Source organism: Leptidea sinapis, chromosome 7 (genome assembly GCF_905404315.1).
Source record: "Leptidea sinapis chromosome 7, ilLepSina1.1, whole genome shotgun sequence".
Classification (NCBI taxonomy): Eukaryota; Metazoa; Arthropoda; class Insecta; order Lepidoptera; family Pieridae; genus Leptidea; species Leptidea sinapis.
Genome location: NC_066271.1, coordinates 11,769,874 through 11,786,165, shown reverse-complemented (window position 1 = coordinate 11,786,165; position 16,292 = coordinate 11,769,874). Strand labels below are relative to the sequence as shown.

General features: G+C 34.6%; 1 protein-coding gene across 1 annotated transcript in view; it reads right to left on the bottom strand.

Annotated features, from left to right (window-relative positions):
• Window positions 1–16,292, bottom strand: part of LOC126965225 (espin) — a 138,926-nt gene that overhangs the window by 13,791 nt on the left and 108,843 nt on the right. The window contains exons 11-12 of the mRNA XM_050808696.1: window positions 15,381–15,576; window positions 1,925–2,469 (exon numbers count right to left, since the gene is read on the bottom strand). Of these exons, the coding sequence (XP_050664653.1) occupies window positions 1,925–2,469; window positions 15,381–15,576 (741 nt within the window). The remainder of the gene's footprint in view (window positions 1–1,924; window positions 2,470–15,380; window positions 15,577–16,292) is intronic.

Below are 16,292 nucleotides of genomic sequence, written 5' to 3'. Positions count from 1 at the left end.
ATATGTAATTAGATAAGTAATTCAATAGTGTTAAGCATTTTATTCGTGTACGTAACTACTCAGATTTATATTGTTACCTAGCTATTCATGAGAATCTGTAAATGGCTATCTGTTACTTTATCCTGTCTCTATTGTAAAGTGTTCAGCTGTAGATTGTCCAATAGCAAAAAAATAAATAAAAAACGCACCCACACGAACGTTTTATAATATTATTATGTTCTCTAAGTATGTTATTGTAAGGATAAGAAACAGCGGAGCCTCCTGGCACAAGCATTCTTTATATGCTTAAAAGGATATTCTTGCCACTATTAACTATGGAGAATTCGTTAAAACCAATAAAGAATTTTACTATTATTATTACAACGATTACAACCTGTATAACTCAGTGCATTTCATTTTACAAAATATGGTTTCTTGAAAAAGTAGTGTACGTAAAATTAATTGCCTTAACAGAAAGTTGGCTGTGTTTGCAATCTCAAAAGTTTCCATGATACGAATGCATTCGGTTTGAAACGCCAGTCATTACGCGCGCCGACGCGACGGCTTGAACGACGAGAGTTGTGTTACGCAGAGAGAGCTAACTGGCTCAGTGGGCCAATTCGCGGATGCAGCTGCATTTACTTCAAATTATTTTAAATTTAATATATTTATTTCGTATGTAACATCAGAAATGAAAGCGATGTAATGCGAGATAATTTCTAGCTCAATTTAACAGATAGTTTTTAATGTTTCTTGTATTTTGAAAATGGCCTTTGTGCTAATAATATATTAAACTTTTTTCCTTTCGCAAAAGAAGACTTTGAATTTATCTTTGTTTAAATCTCTCACAATGACTTCATTAGCAAAAGTACCTTAAGTATATCAATTTATTCTGAAAATAGATCCGTTGTTGATGTTTGAGTTTCTGGCGCCGGTGTTAATTAGATTATGAATAAAAATATTTAAATTTGACGGTATTACAAAAAGTAGCACTAAAGGGGATATGAACAGATTTCGATCAGGGTTTGGTAACATTATGAATACGTAATGAAAATATTTCATATCTTCACAAGTCGAAAGTAAACCAAATATGTATAATAAACCATATGATATATATTTTTTACCCCCTTATTCATAATAGTCTGCTAACTTAAAGCATTGCTAATTATCACTCTGTCTACTTCTATTCCTAAGTCAGAATGAGAAAAAACACTCCTAAGCGACTGTATAATAATCTTAATCTTTTGCTTTCCGTGTGTTAAAAACATTATGTTTCTTAGATAGTTTAATCATTTCTTTAAATTATTCAACAAGGTCTTACCGTTCGCAATATGTAGATACTTAGATAGGTACCTGAATACCTACTTTGAATTCCAATGTAGAACTTTTTTTTGATAAAGTGAATGCTGATTTTTAAAAATCTGTTGTAAAAACCGGTTGTTTTGTTACATCTTAATGGTACCCTTTTTAATATGTTAATTATTACAATATAATTTATTTGTTTAATTTATCATTGTATTCCTTGGAAATACTTACAAGAAGGTACTTAATAAATACATGAAATCTTTAGAGTCTAAGCTTAAAATAGAAAGTTAATAAGTTTTAATTTTGTGTACATTTCAAACAGCATAATGTATTATTAAGAAATCAATTTAATGAACTCGTAGGAATTGTACATGTAGAAATAGTATCTATCATTTATTAATTTAATGTATTTTAAATACAAACGATTTGTAGATATTATGCTGTAATGAGGGTATTTCCTATTATTTTCTTTTAATCTTTAAATTAATCTATAATTATTTTGTTTCGTATGATTACTTTCGTACGAGTTCAGAATAATATTCTTTTCCAACACATCTTAGAATAAGTGCAATCTTTTATATTTATACTTTTATTTTTTTTAAATTTAATAATGAATTGTGCGATAAAATATATCACTCACCTGATCCACAAAGCTATCGGCAGTGAAGCGTTTGGTGAACTCCGTGAAGGTCTCCTTATCCTGCAGACTCTCCCTCCTAGCTCGTTCCACCTTCAGCTTCCTGATGCCAGTTATATCCTTTGACAGTTTCAGCTCCTCAATAAGGTCCGTCTTCGCGGCTTTGAAATCCACAGCCGTTGACAGACACTGAAGGCTGACTGATCGTGCCGGCGCTGATAACGTTTTTGTTGCTGTCGTCTTGAGCCGCACGGATGTCAGTTCAGCGGTGCTGATTGCTGCCAGGGGTTGGTGGACTAGGGGAGGTTGTGGAGGCGGTGGGGGGATAGGTTCTGGAGCCGGGGGCGGCGGAGGACGAGCCTCCGCCGCGTCATCCCTCTTGCAGGGCGCCGTGATGGTTTTTAAATATTCGGAGGGTTTGATTAGGCTGTCGGGGGCGTTGTGGGGGAAGGCTGGAGGCACGAAGGGGAGCGCGGGATGCTTGTTCACGAGGTTGGGGCCTCGTGGGCGCTCGTCGTCCGACTGCGAGCCGCGGCGTGCGCATGCGCCTGAAACCGAGCAACCGTTAGCGGGGATAGAAAGTATGCGCATTGGCGCGCGCACTATCAGACTTACATTGATGTATTATACAGTTTAGCTTTAATTTCTGTCTTACACGGCTCTAAATTATATTCAACATTTAATTTAGAATTTGGGTGAATGCTCTGCGCCAGAAATACGAAATAAATCTAGGTTTTTTGCATTTTTATACGTTAGATATGGTAATAACATATTAATCATTTTGAGTGTAATTGGGTTCTTGACAATAGATTTGCATAATAGCCTATATTAACACTTCTAATAATTTTGAATCTGAATGGAATTAGGTACATCAAAATCCGAAAAAGTTAATTTTACACAATTAAATGAAGAAATTTCTCAGTACTAATTCACTGATGATTTAAGGCTAATAAAGAGAACTTGAGGATTTTTATGTTAAGTTAACGAATTAATTATTCGTGTTCTTGCTTCATGTTAACATTATTTTTTTAAATTTAAACATTTCAATCGTAATAGTAGAACCACACGTTGAATTCTTTTTGAGTTACACGCTGCACTGTACGTTATACTAAAGAATATAGGTATGTAGGTATAATAGTTATTATGTACTAGAATGATCTTTCGATAAAAAGCTATACCAACTCGTTGTAATTATAATATATATCTATTATCTATGATATTCCTGTCATCTGTATTTTAATAACTGTTTTTACACTGACACAATTAAAATAATTTATATATACTGAATTTTATAGCACAATTAAAACTATTTTACCTACTTTCGTCATTTAAGGACTCGTACATACACATTTAGTAAAACTTAAATAGGTACATAATTTAATGATGTCTACTTGAACTTTACTTAAACTTCATCGTCGTGTACCTAAAGTATAAATGTATTAGATTCTATTTAATTATTTATTAGCTGATACAGCACTATAAAATATGGTGCACCATATTTCTTCTGATGCACAATATTCAGAGCGTTTTTCAAGGAACTTTCTTCAACGTACGAATACAACCAAGCTGTAGAATGAGCTTCTTTGTGCGGTGTTTCCAAGAAGATCTGACATGGGTACCTTCAAAAAAAGTGCGTACACATTTTTAAAGGGTCTCTCACGCTCTTGTGATTCCTCTGTTTTTACGGGAATGTGGGCGGTGATCACTTAATCAGGTGAGCCTCGTTTGTCGTCTCTTCCATAAAAAAATATACATTTATGAATTTATGAAAAGTCATGATTGTTATTTACTTAAAGATGTAGCAAAACGTATTTCTGAACGATCATTGCATCTATTAGAGACTTTTCCTAAATTATATGTTCAGTAAACTATAATAAGCGTCGGAAAACCTTTTCGATCAGTATAACAAATATTAGGTACATCCTTTTTTTCAAATATGAAACTTATTATTTTCCACGTTCAACCCGGTAATAGGAGTAGCAAGCAACCTTAGCAAAGAATATATACTAGTAGAATTAGTATGCCCATATTAATGCCCTTAGTCGGATTCGTTGTAAAGAACTTCATGTCATTATAATTACTAATTGTATTCTCACGGCCTTACAAATAAACTTGGTGTAAAGTTAACAAGTACACATTTTGCATATAATCGGTAAGGTTTATTCGGAAGTATAACGTTTCCCGCGTTTATTTGCAAGGCGGCTGCTTGACATTCGGAAAACTTTAGCATTGTATTGACAGAGATGTCAGCGATGTAGTCAACATTTTGTATATTCCTAGTTTATTCTCACGTATAACTTTATAAGTCTTTAAAAACACTAAAGATTTTTAATATTTTATAAATATTATAAAGCTGCAGTGTTTGTTTGTTTGAACGCGCTAATCTCTGGTATTACTGGTCCGATTTGAATGATTCTTTCAGTATTGGGTAGTCCCTTCATCGAGGAAGGCTATAGGCTATGTTTTTTTTTTCAAAATAAGGGATCCGTAATAAAATTGCTATTTTGTAACACAAGGTGTAAAATCGAAAACCTATTTTTGCGTGCGCTGCAAAAGCTATTGACAATAGAACAAAATGATGTACAGGCTATAATATAGGCAATATTTTATTACTTATAAAACTATCGCGTGAATTATACTTTATATGGCAAAACAACGTTTGCCGGGTCAGCTAGTATTTTATAAACAAATTAGGTGAAAATTAATTAATTTAATTAAACTTAATACATATACGTAAAAATTAAAGTGAATCTGCAAAGCTAAGTGTTTGGAGCTGAGAAATAAAATGAAGAAAAAGAAGCTATGAAAATACTGTACATAAAATTTTATGTTGGAAGAAATATGCTTTCTCGGAAATACAAGAGAGCTAGCTATAAAATATATTTATATTATACTCCGAATAATCACTATACCGATGGAGACATTGAAATAGAAAGCACGGCTTCGAGAGTTAGACATTTGTTTAGTGACGTTGTAAGTTTGTTTAGTTTGTTCGTAACCTGGCAATGTATGAAATGTAAAAATCATTGAACTCTTAGTAACTAGTAGCTTTTAAACGGATTGAAAGTCATTTAACCGATAGACAAAAAATAAAAAAAAATTCAATAAAATAAATGGGTACAAGTATAAAGCTATTAATTATAATAATATGATTGGTAACAGAAAACTTCGAAACTTTCAAATATTAAATAAAGCCCAACATATCTCTCCAAATATTACACACAGTAAACAACAAATCAACAGCCAGAGAATTAAATTCGCATATTTTCATTAAGCCATAAAAAATTTAAGCACGACAGTAAGCTCGTGGGAACCAAATCGTAATGTTATAGTTATACCTTTACCACACAAACGTTTTTTAACAATTCTTTTGAATAACGTAACACCTTTGTTTTGAAAATTTTCTTGGATCTTGTTGTAAAAGCATATACATCGCCCCACAAAAGACTTACTAACTCGACTTAGCCGAGTAGTAGGCATGAAGTGAGAGAAATGAGTTCAATTATTATAATAAGATATGTATACAAAACAAAAGTATAACTTTATTTACTCGCTTAACTTTGGGATCCATATTTTTCAAGATAAAACTAACAAAAGTATAACTAATTTTAAATACATATTCACTACAGTTTACACAGTTAACTACAGTACGCAATGTCTTAGCCGTAGATGCTATGAGTAACAAAAATACTATGGCTGCATACCAGCATGCTGATAATATTATATGTATAAACTAGACATAGGTACGTTTATATGGTAGCAACATAACTTATATGTCCAATAGTGTTCTTGAAATGGAGCTGCCAACCAAATTCACAGAACTTAAGTTGATTTGCTTTAAAAAGAAACTAAATAAAATCTCCTACTGACAAAATCATACTATTCTTTAAAGGACTTCTTTTCAGATGCTTTTTTTTATTGAAAAGGAGGACAAACGAGCGTAGGTTACTTAACACCAGGGGGTGTTAAGTGACCACCGCCGCCCACATTCTGTTGTAACACCAGAGGAATCATAGGAGCGTTGCCGGCCTTAAAGGAAGGTGTACGCGCTTTTTTTGAAGGTACCCATGTCTTATCGTCCCGGAAACACTGCACAAGGAAGTGCATTCCACAGCTTTGCAGTACGTGGAAGAAAGCTGCTTGAAAACCGCAGTGTGGAGGACCGCCACACATCCAGATGGTGGGGATGATATCCTAACTTGTGGCGTGTCGTGGGAAGGTGGGATTCCGCGGCAGAAATCAGGTCCTTCACTCAATTGAAACTCTAAAATATCATTTGCTTAATTTAATTACTTATTAACTAATATATCAACGTATTATTTGACATTTTATCATCCAATTTCAATAATTTAGATATCAATTTACTAACATTGTGTAATATTCAAAATATTTCTTTGGCAACTTGTTATTAATTCAAATTATTTGTAGCAAGCGGGCATGTAATGAAGATCTTTTATTGTGCTTTGAAACATCTTGTGTATACCCCATGACTACAAATAAACGAAAATTAAAATTGAAGACAAATCATTGGCAGTCTGATAGCTGAACAGCAATATTGTGCTTAATAACAATATAAGCACACTTTGCTCCTTACTCGTGTGTCAACTGGCACTGTACGAGTCGGGTTCTTCATTCGACATACGTAACCTGAACTGAATAAATGTTTTACATTGCTGCTTATTGACCAAGAATATTTCAAAGAGCAGGAGTAAATGCGGCAATGTATAGATATAACAGTCGAAGTATATAAGGTGTAATTTGTTGCATATTCCATATATAGGCTTTGTTTCTTGACTTTCTTTGACTTCTTGTTAATATTCACGCAAAATTTGAATTTTATCTATTCAGTAGTTTGACAGTAGTTATTCAGCCAACATATATCGGAATACATACACTAGACCAGAGGTTCCCAATTATATTTGGCCATGGATCCCTAATCGATCATACTTTTATTGGCGGAACCCTAGCTGGCTATTTTGATAAATAATTGTTTCTGTTTTTTACCTTGTAGTTTGAATTTGTGTATGTTATCGAGAGTCGAACAAGGAACAGGTTATATATAAAAGAAAAATGTTCACCTCCACTTGTGCTTGTAGCGAAGTGCGTGCACTGTTGTATTAAAAGTTGGTATTCCGGGAATCGATTTCCGACTCGAGTCTGGTCTGATGGGAGGTTTCGGCCGCGCTAGTTACCTACCTAACCGATTTTTGTGACCTTTGACCTTGAAATTTAAGAGTTGCGTACACCCTACCATATGTAGGTTTTGAGACAATTTTTGGGGTGTCAATATACAAGTATTTACAGACTTACAGCTGGGTATCTCGAATTCCGAGGTGAACTTGCTATAATGACTGGACTTTAACGACTTTTTTGGCTTCGGTACTGTTTGTAAAACATACAGCAAGTATTCTTTTCGAAAATATGTAATGAGCAGTGTTTACTTTGTCACGATATTATTATATGTACCTATAATTATAATCTTATTCTCCTATTTTTCTTTTGTGTCTTTCGACATAGGCCTTCCCCAGATTTTTTCATTGTAGTTTGTCTGAAGTATTCCTGTTACTTATCTCTGGTAATCTTCAGATCAGGGACTTATCCTCCGTGGATACCTTGGATATGTTTCGTTTCCTTTTAATTTACCCCTAAAATAAAAGCTAATGAATTTTTTTTATATCTTCGTTTGATGAAATTGTCTTTTGAAATTAGCACTTTGCTACTTTACTGCTAAAATTAAGCTACTTTTTTTTTTGGTAGAATATTACAAACGAGCTTAAGGGTTAGTTGACGTTAAGTGATCACCACCACCCCCATTCTCTTGCAACACCAGAGAAATTACAGGAGCGTTGCCGCCCTTCAAAAGGTATACGGGCTTTTTTTGAAGGTACCCATGTCGTATCTTCCTGGTCGGTTACAAACAAACATAACTACAGGTAAAGCTAATAAGAAGCGTGTAAAGAGAACATCTAGGTATAAGTTTTATAACGGAGATACGGTGTTCCAGGACGATTCGACATGGGTACCTTAACGATCCTGTAATTCCTCTGGTGTTGCAATAGCATGTGGGTGGCGGTGATCCCATAACGTCAGTCTCATAACTTTTGTCATTCTCTTCCATAAAAAAAGATAAAGCAAGATAGAAAAGGAAAGTGAATCTAGAAGGAGACACGGTAACGTAAGATCCAAAGAGAATCCAACTTACGTTATTCAAAAGAATTGTTAAAAAACGTTTGTGTGGTAAAGGTTAACATTAATGACTTTCTTAATGATACCTCAGAATGGGAATGGAGCGACCGTCGTCAGGCTATTAGGTAATAAGTTTAATTGTACAATATTACTTTGTAAACATAGATTTTTGATGAAAAACAAAGGTCCGCTGAGTGTGTTGCGCCCATTCTTTTCAGGTCTGAGGTAGTTATTGACTTTCAATAAATGAATTAATTTGAATTTGAATATTTTTTTTGTAACCGATTTTGATTAATGTTGTAAGCAGTCGGCCACGCTTTGAATTAGCTCCTTAGTATTTTGTATATAAAACAAAAAAAAGCGTTATTTATACGCACACAGTCAAAAATTAAACTTTGTCACGCATTAACGAGCTGGTTGGTCATATATACACTAGTGTATTGTAAATCTATGATCCACTCCGAATTATTTCAAAGACAAACCCTTCAACGAAATTTTAAGTTGAAAAGAGCGAACAATGAAAGTAAAACAGTATATGGTCTCCACATATTATTGTTTTAACTAGACAATAATAATCAGAACGCAACTAACAACTATACTTAGAAAGTGAAATTAATTAGTGGTGGAGTGGTTCGCCGAATATATTTAGATTCGGATCACATTTCTTTCATTTCAAAACCACAATTGTTTTTGAGTTTCATTCAAAATGAATCTCTAAAGTCAGTAAGACTTGATAATATACATACTTTTTGCTTACATACTTTTTTCAGTTTCAAACCATTTGTTATATTTGAAAATGGAACTCTCCGAGATTGGGTAACATTTAAATTGTTTCGGCTCCAAAACGAAAACAATTCTATATAACGCTCTAGTGCGCAGTCATATCGAATATGGTAGTATTATATCCCCTATATACGATCCATTCGCGACGCATCGAGAGTATCCAAAGAGCATTCACACGACACCTTGCATACATTAGTACTGGATTCTCTCATAGACACCCCTACCATCAGCGCCTCAGGAAATTTAATATGATTTCATTGCTCGATCGGAGATCTCTTGCCGGAGTAATATTTTTGTACAAACTCTTAAACGGTCAAATACAATGTAGTAACCTCTTGCAGAATATTAACCAATATTTATTCCCAAGGTTCAAAATCAAGAGAATCTTCCAAGTTCCTTCTGTAAAAACCAACGAGTTTGTAGAATAAGTACAATAAGTTAAACGATACCAATTCAGAACTTGATATATTCGGTGGTGGGCTGGTCAGGTTTAAAGAAAGTGTTGTTAAACACTTTTGCATTTTTCAAATAAGTAGCTTTTTTTCGTCTTCATTATTTTAATAAGTTAAAGTTATAATGTGTACTTTCATTTCTTATTTTTTTTTGTTTTTATTATAGCTTAGATAGTATTAGTTCTATTTTTCAGAAGTAATTAGGGAGTATTTTTTTGTAATTTTTATGTTCACCATAATTGTCGTATACTTTAGAACTACTAATTGTAACATTAGATTAAGAAAATTGTATTGTATATGATGTGGTGTGCTTTAATAAATAAATAAATAAATTTGTAAGTATGTCATTTGTTTTTTCATTGTGTCGTCGTTTTGAAAATTGTGTAATGAATTTTATTCCAGAAAATATTCATAAATATTCATATGATAAGAAAATGGTTGCTGTTGAAGGGTTTAGATCTAAAATGGAAATACCAAACGTGATTAAAATAGATGTATTGTACAACAGAAACAATAGGCACAATTACCATGTAGGTGCGACATCTTAGAGCAAAGAGGACCATAGATTAACAAAAAAGATTGGCATATTATGACATATTACCAAGCCACTATTAACAGTGACAGTGCAATATTAAAGATAACAAAATACACGAGACGATAAGACGAGACACTTATATAATAATTTATCCGTCTAGATAGAGCCTCTTGCTGCCAGACAACCAATGAAAACAGGCCAGGTTTATTGCTTCTATTCAAAGCACAGCTACTTCAGATTAGTATGTAAATATGTGCATAGAGTTTTTGAAAAAATATGCGAAAAATATCCTTACAGCAATGTGTTCATTAGGATAACGAGTAACATTGCGCTTTGATAACAAATGACTTTTTGAAGGTTACACATTAATAGAGCTGATTCTGTTGTTAGATTGTGATATTTTTAAATCCGGAAATTAAGCTAAGCTAAGAACTGTATCATTATAAGACCTAAAGAGGTGGTACATGCGTTCCAAGAGGCTTTCAACAAGGTCCTTGCTGCAACAACTGCTTTATACAATGGTTGCAAAAGTATATACACAATATACTTAGGAAAACGATAAATAAATCATAAACATAATGACTCGGGGGTGGGTCAGGGATTGGAAATAATACTCCGCTTATAGGAACGAGTCTTTTATTTGCGTTCACTTTTTAATGATTTTCACTTCGCCGGTCTGACGCTGCTCCTCTTGTCGGCGGCAGTACCATCAACGCGTCACACCGCACCGAACACTAAGTCTCTTCTATCTTCTTCTTCTTGGAACACTTCCACTTTTCACTACTTTTTCTTTTCTTCTTCTTCTTCTTTACACTTTCGAGTCAGAACTAGAACTGCCGTAGGCCAGGCTTAGTACGGCTTATATACCCCCGGATCTGTTCTATTTTTAAAATGATTCCCCCATTCCATCTTTAAATTTAAATTGTACTAGAAAATTCTTTTAACTATTTTTATCCTGCTTACACATTTTCCATCCATTTTTCTGTTCGATTTGATCCTGAACTTACTAGAAAATTCCATTAACTTAACAAAACCCAAAAAATTCCATACTCTGGTAGGTGTATCGAACCCGGGTCTACAGCGTCTAAAGTAAACACTTTTCCGCTGAGCTACAAGTATTGTTAACGGAGCCGTTGAAATTAACAATGTCTTGAAGTTTGACACTCTCGTCATTTACGTTGCAGCGTTGCTACGCAACAATTATATGCGACATGACATCATTAATTTAATTAATGACAATTCAGAATATTATAGAATAACTAACTGAATCGACAGACGTCGTTCTGTACAGAATAAATAAATTACTGGTTTTTATGAATTTTTGAAATAATATTTCATAATATCAAGAATTATTTCGTAAAATAAGCTCCCTGTTGTTACAATGAAATGTTTTCACAGCAGAACTGTCAATAAATTCTCTCATTGAAAATATGTTATACTAAACTGCACTCTATGAAGTAATCGCCATTTATTAGTTTAGGAATTGACTGGAGACAAACATCAGGACACTGGATAATGAGCGATGCGGAAACTATGACCTTTTAAGAATTAGTAGTGTAAGTTTTGGCTTAGTGAAAGTTCAGAATAAAACACAAAGAAAAGTTCAGAAACCTGAAACGAGCGAATGTAACGTGCATTACAAATTAAACTAAATAAATCATTGAAACAATAGTCTGACGACAGACATGACAAATTCAGTATCAAAGATTGAAGTGGTCGTTTGTCTGTGATATTGATAAGTAAGAAGAAGCTGTTATGAACGTTAGATATATGATTCTTTTATAAATGAAATAAATTAATTATGAACTTTCCTAATATGCAACTATTGGGGTTGAGCAGGTTATCGACTGTAAAGTAGATCCTGTAGATGAAGCCACAACCTGAGATTTGAACAAGACATAACAAAATTTCGGTCTATGCGTCACTCCGACGGTTGGCTGAGTTGGTAAGAGCGCCCGGACGGAACCCGAGAGGCGCGGGTTCGAGTCCTGCATCGTGAATTTTGGTAGAAATTAAATTTGTAAATTAATTATGTTAAATCACGTGCCACTGCGCTCAAATCAGATAAACGAGGTAGGGGTAGGTTTGCATTTATTATTATGATCATAAAATTTATATAATGTATCATGAATATAAGGAGCGAAACATGAGCAGGGCGTTCAGCTGATGTTAATTGATACGCCCTGCCCATAACAATGCAGTGCTGCTCAGGAGTCTTGAAAACCTCAAAAATTTCTGAGCGGCACTACAACTGCGCTCGTCACCTTGATACATAAGATGTTAATGCTTGCACGTTACTGCTTCTCGAAAAAAAAAGGGCGCCGTTGTGGTAACGATAATCTAACTGGCATCCTGTGCAAAGAAGTATCTCACTGGTAGGTTTATTAAGGCCGCTATCCCAAGAAATAGTTTTGTTATTTTTGTAAAGAAAATTTTATTGTTTGTAATAAATTAAAAATGCTTCTAATTGGCAATAGCGATCTCGATCCTAGCTCCCCTCGATTCCTCAAGGCCGTTGGCTGGGTTCCCAACCGTAAGATTCATACCTAGTTATGTACGATGGATGGGAATGCCTACTTATCTGTTGATGTTTAGTGTTTCAGTATTCTGTATAATATGAAGGCCCGCTGCCAATTAGACCATAGTAAAACTCGTTACGCGTTCGTTTGCAGCACTAGAATCTACTTTTAAATGAAATTTCGGATAAACGGTATTTATACGTATTAAACGCGGATCTCCTAAGGCTTTCTACACACAAAACAAACCACGGTAAGATTATTTACCAAAATAGGAAATTATTATATTAAAAAACCGGCCAAGTGCAAGTCGGTCTCGCCCACAAAGGGTTCCGTATCATTATTATGATGTAATCAGTGGGTTTTTATATCTATGTTACATGTGTCCAAGTGTTATGTGCGTAGGTAGGTATGTCATTGAACAATTATCAATAAAAACGGCAATAAATCACGATTATTGTGTGTCCTTCTTCTTCCTTTAGATATTCATTTAATAAAATTTTTTAGTATTTGTTGTTACAGCGGCAACAAAAATACATCATCTGTGAAAATTTCAACTGTATATCACGGTTCATGAGATACAGCCTGGCGACAGACAGACAGATGGACAGCGGAGTCTTAGTAGTCGGGTTACGTCTTTACCCTTTCGGCTCGACACCGTAAAAATAGTTAAGGCTAGTCAGACACGAAATGTTCTGTATCATCGTACAAGATATAACAGAGTTCTTGAAATTTTATTATTCTTCTTCTTCTTGAGTTGCATCTCCTACCGGAGGTCGGCTATCATTAGTGCTATTTTTATCTTTGACACAGCAGTTCGGAACAGGGATGCTTTGCTAAGGTTGAACCATGTCCGGAGATTCTTAAGCCACGAAGTACGCCTTCTTCCGAGTGGACGCTTTCCCTGGATTTTCCCTTGCATGATTAGTTGGAGCAGGTCGTATTTATCATTACGCATTATGTAACCAAAGTACTGCAGCTTGCGTTGCTTGACAGTGTTCAAGACCTTTTTGTTCATCATCTGCAAAACTCTTTCATTCGATATACTATCCGTCCATGATATCTTCAGAATTATTTTTTTTATTTCATAATTTTCTTATTACTTTTGTAAATCACCATGTTGATTTTTATTCATTGTTTCTATAGCAATAGTAAATTCTGGCAAAATTTCAGTTATCACCATTGTGGATTTACTGCTAATGAAATAACAAAACATAATAAAACGACAAAAGAAAAAGGAATTAAACTGAATAATGTACACATCGCTATCGATATTATCAAGGCGCGTAAAGTCTTTATTTCACACTCTAATATCAATCAATAGCGGTCTAAAGCCTCCTCTCCACTATCGGCGATGATCGTTACTTGGATTATCGTCTGTTATCGGCATGTTAATCGTTGATCATTGTGTAAGCATCCATACGATCGTCCGTATCCGTAATCTTTTATCGAGCGGCAGTCCATCAAGATGGACGTGGAACTGCTACCATTCATTTATTTTCAGTATATAATAATTAAGTTTGGAGTTCTGATAAAGTTCTATATATTCAAATGTTTCTTCATTTGAGTACCCAGTAGTGATTGTATCGTACTCGCGTTATGTAAATAAAGTAAAAAAAAACGCTACAACGAGGCGTAGTACGTACACTGTCCAGTGTCCTCCAGCGAATGAATGACCGGCGATCGTATGGGCACGCGCACGCATTTACACACGAATTCCCTTTGATGTGTGCCTGAAAAACCGACAAGTCGCCGATCGCCGCGATCACTATGACGATGATCGGCGACTAGAAGCGAATAAGCTCTCCACACGATCGTGCTCGCTTGTAATCGCCGATTGTAAAGAGGCGCCATAACAGTGGTGAAATAGATCCAGCTGCTACTGGGGTGAGCCAGATCAGAGACAGAAATAGGCGCAATAGATGTGGCCGGACCTGCGCTTTGTACAGCACTAGAATGTGGGCTGGCTTCAAGTATTGCCTTGGTTTATTTATGACGTTCAGAGACACTAACCACAAAGACAGCGTTGGCAGCTTAATTCCTTAGCAACCACTATATGCCCAGGCCCCCCATGATATATCGATGGAAAGATCTTGACGAAAAAGCTTAAACTCGTTGAGTTTTGGGTTTCTAGGTGGTCGAGATCAAAAGCTATTCAGGATCAAACATTTCCCATAGAGTTAGTTTTAACTAACACTGCAAGTGCTACCTAGTTGGTGTACTTGAGGTTATAAGTCGATTCCTAAGTTATGAAGAGTAGTATTAGGATTTTTTGTGAGTAAATTCTCAATGGCAGCCCAGAGTCTCGAATTTTGCTTGAACGGTAATGATGTAATAATGGGGGACGCTCTCACGTAGACGAAGATAGCAGGACAAACGAACATATGGGTCAGTAGCTTAAGTGATTAACGCCGCTTTCCCTTACTGAAACACCAGAAGAATCACAAGAACGTTTTAACATCATGAGAGAACGTTTATTCATCATTAGAATCACAAGACGGAAGAAGATTTTAACATCATGTACTTAAAAGTTGAACACACATAACATATTATGTTGATTGCGACAATATTTGTAAATAAAGATGTGTTCTGCAAAGGCGTAGTACATTATTTTATTCTAAATCAAGACTTCACAGCGCACGCGTTTTTATAATACTTTAGGTATTTTTTTTGGACATTATTGGAGTTGGAAAGTATTGTTGTAAGGATTCCTAATTTTGTGGAAATATAATAAAGCCTAAGTCACTTAGAGGATAGAGTAATATAACGTCATTGTTCCCAACAATAAAACAATTTTTCAAATCGGTTCAGTAGTTTCCTCTTTATAATATTATATAAGTATAGTTTACCTACAATAATAAAGTTAATATTTAAGTTTAATTTAGCACCAAGTTAAAAATATGATAGGAAATATTTTTTCTATTTCTGATTAATATGGCTTTTGTATTACATTTATGACTTAAAATATTACAATTTACAACACATACCTAATCTATTCCTGAGTTCCGAGGGCTTGAGAGCTGGCTCCTCGAGGACAGCAGGGGGCGGTGGCAGTGGCGGAGGCGGCGGTGCTTCATCACCAGAGCTCCCCCCGGATGATACGCCCGATGAAGCCGACGCGGTGATGATGATCTCGTCAGACACGGAAGGTCGTCGACTTCCACCGGAAGAAAGGCGACTTGCCTGTCGTAACATCAATTATCGAAGTGATCAGATGCAATTTAATTATAGATTATAAATTGTACTGTGTGTAATTGTAAAGTGTGTTGTAAAATTATGTGCTAAATTACGTTTGATATATTTTGATGTAAATTATTCGTTTTAATTTCATCAATTAATAATTGTTTTAATTTATACTCTTCATAGACCAGTGTCGATAGTTTTTGAAACCAAAAAACATAATAGTAGGATGAAATCGATTGGAAATGGAAGAGAATATAACAAAAATGAATGGAAAAATAAATTACGGGCTATCTGAGGTAGGGAAGTGGAAATGGGGGTTTTAAGGTAATAAAACGGTTTATCTCGATTTCCGGTAAAACTGCAAGTCCTGTGGAAAAAAGTCAAATGACAAAGTTGTAGGTAATAAAAAGATCTACAACTTTTGCTTCAAAATTTTTTTGACATAGTCTCAAAATTTATGTGAACAATTCAAAAAACCAAGTTTTGGTTCGTGGTATTTTTATTTATTTATATTTATATATAATAATAATATATATATTTACTAAACTATTTTTTTTTCACGAAATTTGGTGAAGGTTTACCTTTTTATGTCCCAAGTACATTGTAATTTATTAGAATTGAAATATTTATTTTTTCACCTTATTTTGACTCAAATTCGTCAAAATCTCTATTTCCCGATAGTGTAAAAAAATATAAATTAAAATATGCATGTATGT